The 20,379-nt window shown below is 38.6% G+C and overlaps 1 protein-coding gene across 2 annotated transcripts; it reads left to right on the top strand.

The window, feature by feature from the left end:
• Positions 1 to 4,951: 4,951 nt before the first annotated feature.
• Positions 4,952 to 19,895, top strand: c1qtnf6b (C1q and TNF related 6b). Of its 2 annotated transcripts, none has more exons than XM_042485400.1 (3): positions 4,952 to 5,042; positions 10,414 to 10,606; positions 18,091 to 19,895. In XM_042485400.1, the coding sequence occupies exons 2-3, from the start codon at positions 10,426 to 10,428 to the stop codon at positions 18,636 to 18,638; spliced, it is 729 nt and encodes a 242-aa protein (XP_042341334.1). In that variant the 5' UTR covers positions 4,952 to 5,042; positions 10,414 to 10,425; the 3' UTR covers positions 18,639 to 19,895. The 2 variants fall into 2 exon arrangements, with proteins under 2 accessions (XP_042341334.1, XP_042341333.1); XM_042485399.1 differs by lacking the exon at positions 4,952 to 5,042 and adding an exon at positions 5,821 to 5,916.
• The last annotated feature ends 484 nt before the right edge of the window (positions 19,896 to 20,379 follow it).

The following is a 20,379-nucleotide window of genomic DNA, read 5'->3' as shown; positions in this document are numbered from 1 at the left end:
GAATCTGCCGGAATAAACTTGAAATGATTCTTCACTTTAAAAAATTAAACAAAGATTTCAATCTCTATCAGTTCTTAGATATTTAAACAACTACTAGGATGAAATTTTGCACAGGCACATTCTTCAGATGATTTTTATTCTTCCCAATTGGATTTTACCATGGAGTTTTTTTATGCACTTTTATTTCTCTTATCTTGTCTTTTTTTTTAAATTTCATTTTGTTGAGTTGAGCTGAGTTGCCTCTGTGTATGAAATTTGCAATATCAGGCTGTTCTCATGCACTGGTCGTAGGTATATCAACAAAAAGTAATGCAGAAGAATTTGTATAAACAAAGTTATCTCGAGCCAGTGATTACTGTATAACTCACATAATGGGGAAGGCAGCCAATGAATTCACAAGAGTAAAGAAGGCAGTAGAATAAAGAGCAATAGTTCTTGTAACAAAGCAGATTGAGGTTGTGGATGGGTCAAACAAAACAGGACTTTCCCCCAGAGGACCCACGTTCATCTGCAGGAGACTAGTGTTTGTCTCCCATGTGATACCAAGTTAGTTATTTTAAGAAAAGTTGCCAAATTTCCTTTCCTAGACCTCACTTATGTAACTTTACTTGCCTTAACCTAACCTACATAACGTAACGTCACTTAAGTTAAAGTGAAAATTCCCAACCATGCAACTTTTCCTATAGCAGACAAAGGTAACATTACTCGCTTCATTGCTAAGCCATGTAACTTTACATAAAGTATGCAATGTAAAATGCCCAACCATGTTTCTTTTCCTAAACCTAGACTACATAACTTGCCAACAGGTTCTCATACCAAGTTGTAACATATTGCCACTTTTCAGTGGAGTTCAACATCTACACATTATGCTCCAAGTGTTCTTCTGTGTCTGCTCTTTACATTTAAGGATGCCACTACCATGATCTTGACACAAGCACATAGTGGGATTATCCTGCGCAAGGTTATGTTTAGGCCACAACATAGCAACCAATATTAACAAATGCACATGCTGGTACAGACTGTAAGAATTAAGGTAAGGAGGCACTTGGTAAGGTGTAGGAAAAAAAATCCATTACATTCAGACATGCAGCAAACAGCGGACTCCTGCATGAAAGTCCTGGGTCTGTCGGACCCATCCATAGCACCTCCTGCCTACCTTATAGGCACCCTTGTCCTCTGCCGTGCTTCATGCACACGCAAAATTTGGCTTTTGGCTCTATAGATGAATTAGTCTTTCTTTCTGTCATATCCTGTCATGTAAATGGCACAAAAGCCCCAACAAAAGAAGACCGCAGTCATAAAGTGTGAATGTGGGTAACTATGAGAAGGAATCAGCACCGAATTAGAGAATGTGTATTTGTAAAAGAGAATTGCCAAAACCCAGGGTGTCTCTTTGGGCACCTACTGTGGGGAGAGCATGAGCCACTCCCTGCACATCACAGGTCTGGACGGCCACAAACTAGAACAAACAACTTTAAAATCCAATTTATAAACGCTTCAGACCTGATGGGCTGTGACAGACATGCTTGTTATCACTGCTTTCTTTTTTTGTTGTTTTTGCACTTTTTATTGCTCATTGTTCTACACTTGATGGATTAAAGTTTTCTTTACGTGAATATGTGTGAAGGTTTTATGCCTTTCTGCATAACTGCCTCCAGTTTGGCACAAATCAAGCACTGCACTCTTGAACTTGTGTGCTCAGCAATGCTGCCAAAATAAAGGTGTCTAAATAAATAACAGTTTTCTCATGGAATTTTGCTGAGTTTGCAACTACTGCTTTGTTTGAGCAAATGCTTGTGTTTAATTTTGCAGATTAATATTAAAACAAGGTTTTAATTTTTTTATTTCTTCTTAGGCACATAGATCACATCAACACATACACAGTGCCACATAGTCGATATAATCATTGCGCGGGACAGTTGTATAGTGTTATTAAGTATACTTGATGGCTAACATTGTCCCTTTACAAGGTCTTCTCCAAGGTCTAACCCTCATAAAAAGTAATACAGGACTTGATATATTCATGTTATACCCTGTGTGTTTATACCACATATCTGTGTGTTCATCATTGTGTATGTATCTAATTTAAACCAGCTGTTTTCATCCAGTAGCATCAGTAGTCTGCACAGCACATTTACCTCCTGACCTTAGCCTAATCCTGATTTAATCTTTACCCTTGACCCAAATTTGACTCTTTAACTTTCAATAGTCTCTCAACTCTCAATGTGTAAGATAGAGGGAATTAGTGGCATCTAGCGGTGAGGTCTGCAGATTGCAACCAGCTGAAAGTTCTCCCAGTTAGAATGCCTCCAGTGTTCATTGTTCAGAAGGTTTTTACCGGGAGCCAAATTATCCACAGAGGTCTCTTCGTCTACATAACAAACAGACCAGGTAATTAAAACCGTTAAAAACACTGAAGAAAGATGTTAATAAATGGGTGCTTTTCTGACAGTCTCTTCATGAAAAGGCTGGTAATCCAACATGTTTTCATCCCAAATCGTCACATATTGCCACTTTGCAGAGGACCTCTGTGTCTTTATATTGTGCTCTTAGTATCCCTCTGTCTCTGCTGTTGACATTTCAGCATGCCTACTGTGATGTCAACAAAAGCACATGGTGGGATTATGCTGCATGTGGTTATGTTTATGCAACAAAAGCACATGGTGGGATTACGTTGCATGTGGTTATGTTTACGCAACAAAAGCACATGGCAACCAACTGTGGGACATCAAAAAAGCTCATGCTGCCACAGATGGTTAGGATTAGGCCAAAGAGGCACATGGTAGGGTGTAGAAAAAATCATCACATTCAGACAGGAAACAAAATACGCACCCCCACATAAAAGGGTTTACTGGATCCATCCACCACCTCCTGTGCCTGTCACATGGGGACCTCCATGCTCCTGATATTACATCATTACTGGCAGCATTTCAATATGACACCGCCAAGTGGCGTATCATACAGCCGTGAAAGGTGGCTTCTGGTGTTATCTTACACCGAAATGACAACAAAAGTCCAGAGACCATTTAAGACTGAGACAGTCAGAATGTCCAGTTTTCTTGCAGTTAATGCTTTGCAGCTTCGAAGAATTATCATTTGCTTGCTATATCTCATTTTATATCTATCACTCTTTGATATGTATTAAATCAAAGACTGGGATTTAGAGGTAGATTAAGGGAATCATCAAAATAAAAACAAAACTCCAAACACCCAGAAATACCTCTTGATAATAATGTAAGATCAGCTAATGGGGGGGGGGTTTCCATTTAATAAGCATACTCGTGGGAAGTCAAACTGGGACAAAATCCCTCCTTTGTAGTGGTCTTGCCCTGGAGCTCACTTCAACTTAGCACTTAGCACTTTATAGGTTTAAACGCATATGGAAGGATGTCTGTGATGGTAAAACAAAAAAGCTAATTATGTGGCAAGCAGACCCCGAGCTGCCTCATAAAGACCATTTGTTAATGGCTGCACTTCACCAGCTCTCTGTCTCTGTGAGTTCCTGATGCATGCATCAGTTCAGAGTCAGCAACCTGAAAACAGTCTCCAAGTCTATCCACGTAACAAGTTTGTGGATGATGTCATAGGTTTCTTACCCAAAGTCTTCCATCATCTCTCATGTTTTTCCACTCCAGTCAAAAAATGACAGCAACATGCGTTTTTAACCTTTGCATCAGTATGTTTTTGGTTGATGGTATCTTAGTGGAGCTCCCTCTCCCAAATTTCCCATGCTCTATCTTTGCCCCACTTCCACAGCCCTCCCTCTCCTCTGTGTGACTATCCATCACGCAGCAGAATTTCCTCCCCTCCCTCGGGGTCCTGGCTGTGTTTTGCTTGTTCTGTTTCCTGTCGGCCTGCTCAGCTCGGTGAGAAACCAACCAGATGCCACAGAGGTGAAGAGACAAAATACAGCAAACACATGAGGAAGACTGAAGTCTCTGTGTGGTAGGAGCCTGTATTTCTATATTTAAGACAACATGTACTAACAAAGCTATAAAGATGAGGAGGCACGAGTTATTGGCAACCTCTGTTTATGCAATAAATTAACAGTGACACTACATTATTTTGAGTAATATCTGTTATTACAGTGCATGAGTAAACCATATAATAGGGAGCTAAGAAAGGCCTCTGATTCTTAGTGCAAACATCATTTGGTCAAACCTGATGATTTGGGTTCCAAACTCATATTTTTCTTGACACCTCAGGGGCTTTAATTGGTCAGGGTTTGATTTATAACTTGTATTTTCAATTTTTGCCCCAAGTTACATTGTTTTTTTGTTTGTTTTTTAAGCTTTTAAATTTGGGTTCATTGATTGCTGCAGCACTACTTGAGACTCAGGTCAGGTAGGGAGATAGGGAGATATACTGTCAGAAATGTAAAATAACATAACATCCCTGCAAGGAAAAAAAACAGCCAAAAAACAGCTTATGCTGGTAGATGGTTTTAGTTGGTGTTAGCTGGTTGAAGATGGTCCTGACCTCATTTTTGCTGGTCTTTGGTTTAGCTGCGTGGGACACCAGTTGGACATGCTGGTGTGACCAGCCTGTCAAGCTCGTCATGCTAAAGGGGTCTTTGATGGTCATTTGCCAGTTCATTGTTTTCATCATATAAAAAATATCTTTAAGCGCATCCCATGACAGTAGACTTAACTGATTTATGCCCTTTGCTTTTCATATTGTTACTACTTGATCATTTAGTTTCGTTTTTACAGGAACTTCAACGTATCAGCTAGAGTGTCCATCACATGCTGGTATGACCAGCTAAACCATCAAAAATGATGCCAAAATACACCTTAAACTGGTCAAACTGTTTTTTTTTTAGCAGGGAAGTATGTTTGGTTTTGGTGTATAAGCAGTGCTTTTTTATATTTCGTATATTGTCTTATGGCAAACTGGGCCTCTGGGCAACCAGGACTCCCAGCTATTAGATCCAACGACGTCTGCTGGATTCATTGCCGGCACATCTGGAAAAGAACACCATGTGTTTCGGAGTGGATCGTTCTCTGAAGCTGCCAGAATCTACAGATGGGATGTAAAGTACAGTGAGTAAAACATTAACTTTAATTCATAAAAAAACTACATTCTGCGTGGGAGGAACAAACACAGTTTTATGATCTGTATCTGTTTAACTTTATCTGTATTACTCTTCAAATTCATTTTTCTTCTCTATTTCTTGATCTTCTTAGCCAGATTATCTTGACAGGGTCTTTTACACCGAGAGAATCAGATGAGAGCGCTGACAGGGATGACAGCTTTATATAAATGACAGCGATATAAAAGAAGCTTCTCCAGCATGAATTAAGAAGTAAAGCAGGAGTTTAGGAGAGGTCATGTAATGTACTTATTTTTGGCATGCAGAATTGGAAAGCTTGGGTCAAATTTTAAAAAAAAGGAAAAGGCAGTTGTTAACAGTCCAGTATCTGAGTCAGGGACACTGAAAATGTGGACAGAGGAGAGAGAGGGGAAGGGAGAGTTGACCTGAATTTCTGTTTGGGTGGTGACAGCTTCCTCATGCTCTGTGTAATAAAACTTCTGGATGGAGGTGCAGCAGTCTCTTAAGTAAGAGTGATGGCTGTTTTGGGAGGGTGGAGTACAGGAGATGATCACAGGAGGAAAAGGCAAGAGGAGAGGAGAGGAGAGGGGGGATGCAAGAGTGGTAGAAAAGCAGTGTTGCAGTGTTGATGTTCTTTGATTAGGGAGGGAGTAAAGGTGTGTGTGTGTGTGCGTGTGTGTGTGTGTGTGTGTATGTAGAAAGAGAGAGAGAGAGAGAGAGGAGGGGAGAGTGTGTGTTTGGGAGAGAGAGAGAGAGAGAGAGAGAGAGAGAGAGAGATTGCTCCTCAGTAGTTCCTCCTCTCAGTCTCACACCAGCAGCAGTTTTCTTTTTTTCTCTCCTCAGCTTTGGTGAAACTCCACCAGGTAAGAAAAGCGACCAGACACTGACACGATGTGACAACGACTTCATGACAATCCGTCTTGCGACTCTGCAAAATAATCCCCAGGAGCTTAAAAAAATTAAAAAAGAAGAAACAGCCGGCGGCTCGTTTGCGTGCGTGCAGAGACGTGCAGGATTCTAGAAGTTATTCACTAGTTGCCAACTCAGCAGCAGATTTTTTTCTTTTTGTAAAGTTACCCCTTACATCGCCGTGCACGGTTGAACGCGCGCGCACGGTTGCACGCGCCGGTTTACTGACACGTTTCTGACTGTATTTGTGTGTAAGTGTGTCATGTCCTGTAACTTCAGTGTGTGTGTGTGTGTGTGTGTTTGTGTGGTTTATCCGGACTGCAGTTGCATGCCAAACTGATACGGCGTTGTAGACGTGGCTGCTTAAATGGTTTCATTATGACTGTTGCATGTGTGATGTGATTGGATTATTATGAGGCTGTGAGTGTTTTATAACAAGCGTGTTATCATCATGATCATGGCGCAAATTGTGCGCACAGCTTTGGTTGGGGGGTCCTGATGGGGTTTTTTGGTGAGGAGTGGAGGAGGGCTGATGAGGTAACATGAGGTCATGATATATTAAGTTTGGCTTCAGCTCACCTCCTGTCAGGTATCAGGGAATATCAGGTTACCAAACACACACTGTGAAATCTGTTCAGTCTGGAATTAGGGATATAATCAATTTCAAGGATGGCTGAAATGATTTAAATGTTTGTTGTTACATTGTATTCTTATCACAGTCAATAGATAAAAGCTTCTTTTCCCATACAAAAGTAGTCTTTCTAAAAGTCTGTTGAAAATAAACACACTTGCCAATACTTTAATGTGTCACAAACTGATTAAAAATAAATCATTAGGCAGGTTTCAATTACAGATTTGTGCAAAATTTAGGCAGTATTTTCAAAATGTCGATAAAACACAATTGTGAGATGACTGCGTTTCCATTAAGTGATGTTATGCGACTTCTCCTTTCATGATAACATTTCAAGAAGCATGGCGATGGATGTTCAAAACATCAGCAGGTTTATTTCTGTTGCAGCCCTGGCACTAGCCACCATTATTGACAGTCGAAGGCGACATAGGCATGTTAGGTGAGCAATAGTGGAAAGGCAAACCCCTTATACATGGGAGCAGCCACATATGAGGGATTTCTGGGGGTTGATAGTTCATGATTTCACAGAAAAAGTGTGTCTTCAAAACATTGAGATGATCCGCTCAACTTTTGAAAAGTTATGCGATGCAGTTCCTGCTGACAAACGCATAGCCATAGCATCATGTGACCTTTAGAAGCAAAAAATTTTTCCATTGCAGTTTTGCAAAAAAAGTGTAATAACCTGAAATACCACTTCTTGCAAGAGTGAAAAAACTTTTTGTGATAAATGGGAGTTTTTTCTAAATTGGCATGTTTCCTTTAGGCATATTTTATATTCGCAATTTCAATTTTGCAGAATTTGAGGGTAAATGGAAACCCAGCTATTGATGTAGTGTGTTTCCCTGGCATGAGGATACTGTACAGTATATGCTTCATTTGAGTCATGTAGGGTTTTATTACATAAATAAAAACTCACTAAAATTAAAAAAAAAATAAACAACTCACTGGTGAGAACAGGTACAGGTGGCATATGTGATTGTTGCAATCCTAATTTTTTAGCGTCACTACAGTGAATCTACAGTTGACAGTTATCCGAATAAAAAGCAAAAAAATGCAAGTAATCAGTTAAATTTTATACACAGCATAATTTTTGCCCTAAAGTGAGGTTTTCTGAGCTGTTCTGATGTTTTCCCCTTTATGTCACAAATGCTTTACTTTAGTTTGTGTTGTTTTGATCGTTTTTGTTTTTGTGGTCATTGTAAATAATCAGGGACATGTGGGTCAAGTACATTAAAATGATGAATCTGAACTAATATTTCAAATATATTATGTAAGTGAGGAGAAATGTAATCTCTGACATCTGGCTGGCTGTGACAGTTAGGCAGATTCAGATAATAACTGTTATGGTTATATTTTACTATCAGCTGTTGGATAAAAATATCGTGGTAGGCAGAGCTCCAGTCGTTTCATTTTCTCACAGTCATGCTTCATCCATCATCACAAATCCAGTTAAGATTCATCCATCACTGTAAAAGCCCTCAGGAATCTCTCTGTTATCTCACTCATCTTCCTCTCCAATGTTTATTTTTTCTCCCTCATATCCGCCTTTTGTTTGCGTTTCTCTTCTTGGTCTTGCTTTGCTGAGGATTTGTGTTATACGTGTAGATTTCAGAGGCTAAATGTAAGGATGTATGGCAGGAATTACATAGAGACAAACAAGTGGAAGGAAAAGAGAAAGTGGAGAACTGGGGTTTACTGTAGACTGAAAAGAGAAAAGAAAGGAAAGATGGTAAAAGCTGGAGAACACAGAACAGAAAGACAGTGTTTTTCTGGCTTCTTGTTTTGGTTGCATGGTTTTCAAATTCTGCTCTCATCAACTGTTTCCCACAGCACTGCAGCTGTTTCAGCAAATAAACATATACCCACCCACCACCAAACAGACAGACAACATTAGAGACTAGTGAACATAGTCGAGCATTTGGAGATATTTTGGTGGAAAACCAAAACAGAGATAAAAGGAAAGATTATTGGATTTATATGGCAGGTGACCAGAAATTTGACATCAAGATAAACATAAATTTGCAGCTGTTTGCTAATATGTCATTCATAAAAATTTTATAATACAGTAATAAGTGATCTTTGTTAAGTTCTTCTGCCCTGTGTGACCAAAAAAAATGAATCAATAAAGCTTTGTTGTCAAATACTTGTTAAAGGTGTCTAGAACCAGCACAAGAAAACGGATGTCACTCCAGGTTTCAAAGGGTTAAAGAAATACTAAAATGTTTTCAGACAGTTAGTTTTATGCCACATCATATGGTCCCTCTTGAAACAGCAGGTTTGGAGGCTATAGCCCTCTGAGGATTATCCGTCCTAGAAACATATGCATTTAGTTTACCATGAGGCATTTTTGGTAAAAGCATCAACTGAGTGCCATGTGTTTTGTGTTATGTTATTTTACACACAGATCTACTATAAGTGTCTTTGTAAGCATAGATTTCGCCCAACAAAGTCTCATTATTATTAAATACAACTTTAAAGCTTTCAGGGAAATCAAATAAGGCAATCTACTATATTTTGTCAAATTTAAACATTTCTTTTTTTTTTGGTTTGTGGCGCAGACGTGTATCCGAGAGAACAAGTAGAAAGAACTTTGTATGAGATTCAGCAGTACATATGGTCCTTGGAAATGTATGTGAAAGCTTCTTGCTGTGAGCTTATGCAGTGAAAATCAAAACACTGCCGATGTTTTCGCACCCAATCGAGTCCAGGTGTGCACGTGTGTATGTACTGGAGGCCACGTAACTCCCTTCATTTTTTCCCCTCTGCAAATCTATAGCTTTTCTCCTGGGGTTATATTTATTAATCCAAGCCCTCTGGATCCCACATGAAAACTCTTGGGTCACAAGACAAGTTGTCATCTGTGGCTTTGACTTTCATCCCACTGCTTTTCATGTGCTTGGAAGTTAAAGGGAAAATACTCCCTCAGATGTATCATGAGTGTCATCAATCTGTGGTGTTCAGTGTATGCCAGGAGTTATTTAACTCTGACTTGTGGTTTACTATTTTGATAAATCAGCTTCACTTACATTGTCTTGTCTGATTAGTTGTTTCCTACATTTCCAAGACGCCTTTAAACTGCAGATAAAGAGCTTGACAGCATGCTTAAGATTGTATATACAGGGACATATCCATGACTTCAGCTGTACCTTTTACTCTTTTACGGTTCTACCAAGTCCTCAGGAACAGCGCTGGGCTATGAAGCCAAATTGACACGAGTGGCCAAATGTGGAATTACAACTTCTGGGTTTGTCACATGATGCCATGGGCCCCAGACGACTTTTTCCCATAAACCTACATTGCGAAAATGACGTCTGTAAATCAATGGATGATTTTTTTTAGCATCACAACCCTGCAAAATGGCTTGTTTCACTATCAGGATTTGATTCATTCAGTCTGTTAACATTTCACAAGTCTAGAAGAGCTGTAAAATTTAATTATTTCGTCCACATTCAAGTTAACGGAGCACTGAACCGGAAGTTAGCCACTTGGCCACTGAGAGTCTCTTGTGCGCTTGTACTATGGTCTGGGTAATTTAATACTGTGGAAATAAAGCTTTTTCGGTTTCATGCACCAATGAATGGCCCTTCTTTAGCCTGAGTTTTAGCTTGTTGGACTTTGCAAAAGTTCCCTAAGTGCACAGACTAAAGAAGGGTCTCATCATAAAGAACAGTGTACAATGCAATGGGTTTGAGAGTCACATAGATCCACAATTCCCTGTCTTTAATATTACTTCTCAGGGACATACAGGCAAATAGACATTCAACTCCACCTACATATAACCTCTCCACTCTTCTTTCTTTCTGTTTCATTTTACTCCCAGTTTGTGTTAGCCATGTTGGCGGTGTGTTTGAGGCTGCTTTTGCTCCTCCCGTTGGTTTGCTGCGTCCCGTCTCCCTCCAGACCTCCCTCCAGACTCTGCAGGAGATGCTGTGACCAACTGGAGCAGCCAGCAGCTACAGCCCAATATCAGATGCCTGAGGTCCGCACTGTAATCAACATGACTATCCTCAAAGGTAACAGAGCCTGGATTAACTTCTGTTTGCTACCAAGTACAGCAGAGTTGACTTGTACTTCCTGTCTGTTTGGCAGTTCCCCAACTTTCTGTTTCCAGATTGTCTTCTGATTCTTGTAGGATGTAATGGTTAGTCAACCTTTGCTCATTTCTATGTCTTTTAGGTACCAATCTTTTTAGCAAATGTGGTTGCATATTCATTCACCCAAAACCATCACTCATCAAATATCTGTGTTACTATCTCTCACTTTGCTTCAAGCTCCATTTACTAAATCAGATCAGAGATTCTGCTTATCCAGATGGCTGTTTGTCTGGAAAGGCAACTATTTAATCAGAAGAGTAATCATGTATGTTATAATGGAACAGTGCTGCAGAAATATACCCATGCATTGATTGTTAAGTGGAAGTGACATACCAAAATGAGATTTGAAAAGAAAATTAAACACACACATTTCACAACCTGGAATCACTTAATATTGGACCTCTTTGTCATAGAAAATGTATATCAACCAATAAGTTTATGTAAACTGTTAAACTGAAGAATGACATTTTAGTTGACAAAGTAAAAACGTGTGTATCCACAAAAGAGAAAAGTGTGTGCACTGTGGATTTAAAGCTCTAAAAGTTTCATTATACCTCCATGCTGGCAATAGGCATTTTTTTGAGCTGTCCATCTGTATGTTCCACTGTTATGAACATAATATTTCAAGAACGCCTTCAGCGAATTTGTTTACATTTGGCACAAACTTTCACTTTTACTCAACGATGAACTGATTTTGGTGGTCATGGTTAACTGTAAAGATCAAGGTAACTGTGACCTCGTCTGTCTCATTCTTGTGAATGCAATATTTCACAAACGCCTTTTGAGAATTTCTTCAAATTTGGCGCAAAAGTTCACTTGGAATCGGTGGCACTAATCTTGGATGCCCACCTTGAAACTGTGCTGCTTGAAGAAATTTTGCACAGACATGGATAAAAATTCGAAGTGCAACATTTCAATGAATTTGGTATGATTGAAGGGTTACCTTTTTCAGTCTACAAACCACATAAAAACACTACCAAAACATAAGATGGATTACAACTTCCTGGCCTGACTCAAGCCCTCTGGTCAGGTCTGAAGATAGGAACCATGGGGACCTGATATGACCTCTACTTGTTGCACATGATTGACTCAATCCCATGCACTCACAGCGAGCTTTGTCACTGTAGAATTGGTGACAGCTTGAGATAATAATGATGTTTATGCATTTGTTTGCCCTTATTTGTATGCACAAGTGTGTTAGCCCAGGGGAAACACAGAGAGATAGAAAACTGTGACAACAGAAAAGGGATTAAAAATACAAGAAATTTTTGATATCCAAGAACTGCGAAATCACAGCTGGAGAGGGATTTGCAAGAACATGTGTATCTAATATCAGAGCCTTAGCAGCCAACTCAACCAGAGTGATCCAAACTATGTGTCATCACACTTTAGCTGCTCGTCCTTTGATAACTGAACATGCCAAGACTGTTCTGACCTGCCATCAACCCCCGAACCAGTCCAACTGTTGAACCGCGCAATTTTTTCTTTTCTTTCGTCTCACATGCATGGAAAAATAATGCATAGACACTGGGGATGAACAATTTACCAAATTCAAATTGCTACAGAATTTTCAATATTGCAACCTGAATGGCTACATGTTTACAAAGATGCTTTTAGTCATGTTTTAATGTGGTTGAGCCATAGTCAGGGTACACTTAAAACAAGGTAGTGACAGGCTGTGCATACATGGGGGTAGATGGACGCAGGACAAAGCAAGACACACAACATACAAAAGATCAGGCATAATAGTGTTATTAATATGCAAACCAGTTGTTTTACTGTACAAGAGGTGATTATTGAGGGTTCTCATCATAATAATACACAATAATGAATGATACAAATTTTGAAAAATACAAAAAATAAAGAAATACAGTACATTTATTCAAAGTTTTATTTGTTTCAAAACTGACATGAGATAAGTAAAGATTCATATTTATTTTTCAATAACATTTATATAATTATACTGATAATGATGAGGATGGAGGATGGTAAGGAACTTTAAAAAAAAAGTATTTGCCATATTGGTCTAAAAAATCGTAATCGTTTTTTTTTTTTCCCATATCATTTGGCTGCAATAGACATAGTTTTAAAGCAGTGAAGGTCCGTTTATACTGCAGAACAACCCAAAACTTTTCCACAGATCAAATCAAAGTAAATATTTGATGTGTTGGACACAGTTTGCGCCACAGAATTTATTTGTGGCTAAAGCAGCACTTTCCACTGGACCACACAGGCCACATTCAGGTCAAAATGTTTCATTGGTGGGAAGCCAGGGAGGGATCATAGGGGAAAAACGGAGCTCTTGCGGTCCGTTTTAAAAAATTCAAGGTCAAGGTTTGATAACGTTGATGGAAAATGCAAAAAAGGGCTTTTGATTGTTGCTCTTCTCTATAAGTGAGGCAGTGAAACAGTATACAGCGTTACTTTCCTGCAGCTGTGCAATAAGGGAGGTCTCAGCAGACACTTTCACCTGGCACTGAACTTGCATATGTGGCAGGAAAGACAAACATACAAATACACAGGAACACGTGTAGTCACACACTCGTGCATAAAGCAACACACTAACCTTTATGCAAATCTAGTTGTGTTTTTGGAATAATCACAAATAATACACACAAACTCCTTTTTCCTCTCTGTGATGCTCTGACTCACTGACTGCACTCTGGAAAACAATAAAGCCTGTTTGCATTTGGTCCCACAAAGCTGTGGTGATTGCATTTAAACACTGTGACCCACAATCAGACAGTGAGCCAATTTCAATTTTAGACAGCAGTCAGCCAAATTTCTCAAAAGAAACCAGAACCCACAGTCACGGACAAAGGCTATTCTGCACCCACATAGTTGACATCACATCTACATCCTCAGGATTGATTTCTATTTGCAGCGTGTAAATATTCAGATGGTTCAGATGTTTGTTTCAAGTACAGTTGTGATACATTTAGATACAAATTTTGGTTGATACAAATTTTGTCTGAGATTTTGCCTTTGCAGTCTGGACCTCCTGTTCTCATAATATATAGAATCTTAAGATATCTGTCCTGTGCATTCATTCACCAGGGTGTAAAGTATCTCTTCATTACTTAGGTTTGCTGATACTAAATTTTACAGGTACAGTTCTTGCTCAAACATAGTCATATCGAAAATACACATATCCTGGATGATTTTATTCAATATTCTCAGGCTTTTACTCCATATATTCCAAATTTCATTCTTTATTCAAGTTTCATTCTGAATATTCTGACTCTCATTCCATATGCTCAGACTTTCATGCTGTATATTCAAACTCCAATTCTTTCCTTCCATATATTCACATTTTTAACCTATAAATTCAAGGTCCATTACATTAATTCAAACATTCAGACCTTAAAAATCCACTCCATTTATTCAAAGTTACATTTATATATTTAAGGTTCATTTCATATATTCATACTTTCATTCTATATATTTCAACTTTCATTTTTATATCTATATCCTGGCTTACTTTAATTTATTTAAACTTTCATTCTATTTATAAATATATTTCAGGTCCATTCCATTTATTCAAACATGCAGTCCATATATTTAAGACCTGTTCCATTTATTCAAACTTTCATTTTATATACTTACTTAAGGTTCATTCTGTGTATTGAAACATTCATCTATATATTCTGATTGTTATTCTGTCTACTCAAACTTCAAATTATATCATGATATAGACTATAGTTATACTGTAGTTTTGTAGTGGAAAAAAAAGGTTTGACTCGTGGTGAACATGAGGTTGTTATTTGATTTTAGGACTAAGGACTAATATATGGCCCTGTAGTGTAGAGGTGCTGCTAAGCTGCTGCTGGTAGAAACTGCTGTTACTCTCTTCATGGCCCTCTGTGTGGACACTGGTCACAGCTGGACAGATAATTTTGCATCTGAGGACCACTGGTGTTTACCTCAGGTCTCCAGGAAGCGAGGGCAGTGCTATGGCTCCTTCCTGTGTGGTTTACAAATCCCAGAGGTGTTTAACTTGTAACTGCATCCATACTTTCATGGCAAGATTTCTCTCAAAGACTTAAACAGATTCATATTTTGAAATATTTTGAAATTTGACAGCCATCATGGAGTGTTAAACTTTGCCCAGTTAAAATCCCTGTCGCTGACTTTTCTTCCAACTATATATTAGGGCTTTTCGTTTCTCAGTTTATTCACTCCTGTTTATCACTGAAGGAATGTTTGCATAGCTTACGGGCCTTTTTTTTTTTATTACAGCTGCTTCATACTGATATGGTGGCAGAGCTGACGAAGTCCAATAAGCAGTGTCACTCATCACTTTCGTGGCAAAGAGGTTTTTGTGTACTTTGAACAATAGCAAACACATCAAATGTTGACTTAAGCAGCAACATTTCAGTCAGGAGTGGTGACAGGAAGACATACATGAGCCTATTTATCATTTTCAGAGCTTGCTGTCAAGTTGCATAGAATTTCAAAATCCAGACAAACAGAGTTGGGTTGTTGTGGCAGCAAAATGGGACAAAAACAGAGTTACTAAGGGCAAACACTGCCAACTAAAGTTAAACATTGTCACTTGTGAAGTGTAGTATATGCATGACATGTTTTGGAGTAAAATTAAGTAAGGTAATATGTGGAAAAACTTAAATTCGGGTGCTTCAGGGGCTTATTGAATGGTTAAATGGTTGGTTTGAAAAAGATTTGTCTTGTGTTCTGGCTGTCACATTCACCAGATCTCAGCCCAATTGAACACAGAGATTTTGGGTTGGCATGCTCAGACTGGAGTGTTAGCGCTCATGTGTTCCAAGCTTCTTCCATTTAAGCAATTTTCTCTTGGCCTTTAATAAACTAGTATTTCTTTGCCTTTTTAAGATCTGTGCCTCAACATTGTGTCTTTAATCTCTGCAAGCAGCTTCTTCCACCTCATGTTTCTTGCTCTAATGTGCATTGTCAGCTGTGACACCCTTATATAGACTGGTGTGTGCCTTGCAAACCATGTCCAATCAACTGAATTTGCCACAGGTGGACCCAGTCAAGGTAAAGAAACAGCTCAGGGTGAATCAAGAGCAATGGGAGGCACCTGAGGTCAATCTGAAGTGTTGCAGCAAAGAGTCTGAATTATTTCAATGTGTTATTTTAGGTTTTTATCTTTAATCAATTTGCAAAAATCTCTAAATCCTGTTTTTGCTATGTTATTGCAGGCCAAGTGAGTAGATAAAAAGGAAAATTAATTCAAACAATTTTAACATAAGGCTGCAATATAACAAAATGTAAAAAGAGTTTAGCAGTTTGAATACTTTCTGAAGGCACTGTATGTAAAATACAGAAGTATCCGCTGCAGAACCACCAGACTACAGAGCAGCTTCTTTCCCCAGGCTGTGACACTCCTTAACTCCTCCTTTAACGTCAAAAGATGTAGCAGGGTTTAGGATCACCTTTAAATTTCATTTCTTCTTAAACTACTAGAAAAATAACAATAAACTTACCTTGTACCTTGTATGTATAATCTGATCAGTCAGTGCTTGGACACCAAAAGCTCTTGTCTATATCACTCCTGTTTGATAATCAATAATCTCCTAAATGTCAACTTTACATGGGCTAAAAAATACATACATTAAAAAATACATACATTAAAAATACATTTTAAGAAAGAGTTTAGTTTTCAGGTGTGTGACAGTAAATTATTTCAGGAAATCCAGTGGGGTTTAATATGATTCATCTAGCCTTGGAAGTAAATTTCAGAAACACTCACAACAAATTTGTTTTTTTGCTCGGCAACAGTGTTTCGATCAGTTGATCGTGGAGTATATCTTATTCATGGGTTTGTCCTTTAGAGTTAATACCCTTTCATTTAAACCAAACTTTAATTGTCTTGTGTAAGGAGAAAGTATTTGTAGAAGGGAAGCTTCTTATTAGAAGTTACATTTATACCTTCCCCAGCCTGGAACAGAGATTTTAACCTTTAACCTCTTACTTTATTGTTTGATCCCCTTTGGCATTACAGGATCATCTAGCAGAAAAGCTAAACAGATTAGACTAATGTTATTGTAGTCCCTGCTGGTCCTCAGTAGAAGCCAGTAAAGGTCGTGGATTATACAAAAATAGATTTTGACTCAGCATTTTAAAACTCTTGGCACCTGAGCACGTTTTCCAGACAGATCCTCCTTACACATTTCTGTCAGAACATTTTGTCTCAGTCCATGAGGAGCATAAAATTAAGATAACTACTGGTTCAACAAAATTCTTTCAGGTTTTTAAGTAAGATGTGGAACATTAGAGTTGAAAGCTTTGCTGCAATTTGCTTCAATTACTGGAATTGGTAACCATTATTAAAAACAAAGAAAAAACTCTTGATGGCATTGTGTGCATGTTAAAATAAACAATCTGCTTTGTAACAAGAGCCTAGACCTGTTGTTTACTCAGTAAGAGCTGCTATATAGACAATTTGAGATAAAATTATGTAGTCTGGACCAGCCATGATTGTGAATGGCCACAATGAGGACTAATTTCCCTCTCAGCTAAATTAATAATTTAATTTAAAAAAAAAAGATATTAGTGTTCTAATTCTTCCTCTGAGAAAAAGAAAGTTAATGTTAAAACATTAAATTGGTCTGATTTACATTCAAGATAAACCGTTGTGGAAGAAGTACTCAAAGTAGCAATACATTAACATTAAAAATACTAAATTACAAGTAAAAGTCCTGCATTTGAATTCCTACTTAAGTGAATATGTAAATATCACCAGATGTAAATGTATTTGAAATATCAAAAGTAAAATGCTTTTAACAGTGTGTTTTATTATCTTATTAGATAAATAATCTTTATCTGTCAAGTAACTAGTAGCCTGCTCTGTAAGGAGCAATGTTCACCACAGTGATTTTTCCTGAGTCCAGCATATTTTTTCTTTGCAAAGGGTGCCAAATATTTATACTACCAAAGCCAGGAGTGTGACGAAGCACTTAACGTCTACTCTGCACTGGGTGCTGCATGTTTGGCTCTTGTTTGGTTGAAATAAATCCTTAATTCATCAAGATAGATGTAAGAAAACATGCCATTATTCCCCACGGCCCTTCTCTGCCTGCTGGCCGCCAACTGTTTACAGTCCTGTAACTTCTCCCTTAACCACTAGGTGTCAATGTGTCTCTCAGCTCAGGTGCCTGTTCCACTAATAGAGACTGGAGACTAAGCTCTGCTGGTGCATGCTGTGCACTACTTACATTAAATTTAACAGAAAGAGGAGTGCCTGTATTCATGACTGTATTGAAAAACATACTTTTTGGATTTCTAAATACCCTGGTATACCTTAGTACCTCGATAACCAGTCAAGCCTATTACTTTTCATGACATAGGTTAAATAAAAAGAAAGACTATGCCCTTGATGTTTGTTTCTGCGCCACTTACCTGTGTTTCCTCTTGTCCACCAGGTGATAAAGGAGATAGAGGCGACAAGGGTACACCAGGCAAGCCCGGTTTAGAGGGACCTCCTGGCAATCGAGGACCCATGGGCCCTAAAGGCTCCAAAGGCCAGGCAGGTGCCCCAGGAGACGCCTGCAAGATCCCCCACTCCTCCTTCTCAGTAGGACGCCGCAAGTCCCTGCACAGCGTGGACTACTACCAGGCACTGGTGTTTGACACAGTGTTCGTCAACCTCCACGGGCACTTTAACATGTTCAAGGGCAAGTTCTACTGCTATGTGCCGGGGATCTACTTCTTCAACGTTAACATCCACACCTGGAACTTTAAGGAGACCTACCTCCACCTGATGCATAACGACAAAGAGCAGGTGATCCTGTACGCTCAGCCCAGTGAGAGGTCCATCATGCAGAGCCAGAGTGTCATGATGGACCTTGCTCTCAACGATGAGGTCTGGGTCCGACTCTACAAGAGGGAGAGGGAGAATGCCGTTTACAGTGATGATGTGGATGTTTACATCACCTTCAATGGATACCTGGTGGCACCTAGCATCCAGTAAAAACGGGACAAAGGAAATAATGAGAGGCAAAATCCCTGGCTCGGATTATTTGTCTTCTTGCCATGGACACTGCTTTATGCCAAGAGAAAGAACTTACCAGAGGACATTACAAGTATGGTGCTCATTAAAAAATCCCTTTCAGCCTAGAAAGGGTTGTACTGTGCTTCTAAAATGAGGACTGCCCAAAAAATATTAAAATAAAAAAGGAACAATAAAAAAGAGACAGGTAGCACAGCACACAATTAGGAAGGAATGTTGAATTTCTCCCTTTGCACTTTGTACAAAGTAAATCTTTTTTTCCTACTTCTGTGCCGTGCTGCTTTTCTTCTTGGATCACTCCTTTCAGGGACTTTGTGTTAAAACACAAGTTGTATCACGTATCAGGAATCCTACATCTGTGCAATCAGTTATGCATCTGTGCTATGAATAGAGAGTTTCTGTCAGATTAAACTGTGTTCAGACAGACTGCTGTCATACCTTAAATGAACGTCTGTACCTTTCAGAAGAGCACTTGTCTTTCACGGATTAGTTCGCTCAAAATGCAAAAATAATATCTACTCATACACCCCTGATTGTATCTAACCATACAAATAGTCAGTGGTCAATAGTCTAATATTATCAGCCCATTAAATTACTTTTTTTCAGTTGTCATCTGTAGTATAGGTTGCCTTTTACAGTACATTTACGTTTGTTTTTTCTAAAGAAGTCTGCAGCAATAGCTGGAGTCCACATGCACAGGATGAAAGTTAGTCAAACAAACACAGGACTTTCCCTGGAGACATCTGTTCATGTCCCTTGTGAAACCCAAAGCAAATGTCTGACATACATAAGTTCACTTATGTATGCTACTTAATATATGTCACACACGTAAAGTTAAGTTAACTTAAGTAAATAACTAAAGTCACATAAAAAACACATATTTTTAACCCAATGATCTTTTCCTAACATAACTACTACCATTTCACAACATTGGAGATGCTTTTCTGGCCTACTGGCAGGTGCAGTTTACCCTGTCTAAAGTGTCTAAAGCATTATGATGGCAGTGATAAAAACGGATAAAGGATGTTTAATGGGCTGATAAAATTCGACAGAGTTGCAAATAATTGTTCATCTTTGAGATGTCTATCTCTGGTGATGCATTTACTTAGGGCAATAAATTGTATTTCAGGTCCACTTGGTCCTGTTTTCTTGAGTAACCGGGTCATAATTTCTGGAAAGAGACATTGCTATTAAGTTTTTCAAAATGTAATTTTTGGGGCTGTGAGCACCACAAGCTGAGTGCCATCTAGTTCCATTATATCAGAGAGAAAGCAGACATGTCTACAGCCAATATCAGCACTCAGCAGCTCACACCAAAACAATCTAGATCAATAATTTGCACCATATGTGAGAGCAAAAATACGTATTTTTGATTTTGTGGTGAACCGTCCCTCAGATGAAACTAAAATGATCTGAGCAGCTAGGGTTAAGGGTTTGAAATCATGTTATTTTTGTAATTTTCATGACTGACCCTGTAAAAACAAGTCCATCCAAACATACCAAAATGAACATAGTGGTGCTTTATTTCAAAATGTATACATGCATTAGAGTTTTGATGATTAATTATGATGCATTCTTACAGAGACTTCAAACTGCAGAGCAGTTTATGTAAATAGCTGTATAATAGCTGTCTTCATAGCCTAAATCTGTGCTACCACTCATGCTGTTGGGGCTAAATTTTTGTATGTGTGTGTTTGTGTGT

This window comes from Plectropomus leopardus, chromosome 4 (assembly GCF_008729295.1).
Source record: "Plectropomus leopardus isolate mb chromosome 4, YSFRI_Pleo_2.0, whole genome shotgun sequence".
Lineage (NCBI taxonomy): Eukaryota > Metazoa > Chordata > Actinopteri > Perciformes > Serranidae > Plectropomus > Plectropomus leopardus.
The sequence above is the reverse complement of the archived record's forward strand: the minus strand, read 5'-3'. Positions and strand labels throughout refer to the sequence as shown.

Bases quoted from the DNA above. Each gene is read 5' to 3' on its own strand.
- c1qtnf6b (XM_042485400.1), top strand. From the start codon at position 10,426: ATGTTGGCGGTGTGTTTGAGGCTGCTTTTGCTCCTCCCGTTGGTTTGC. The intron at 10,607-18,090 runs GTAACAGAGCCT...CTTGTCCACCAG, and splicing joins CAACATGACTATCCTCAAAG to GTGATAAAGGAGATAGAGGC.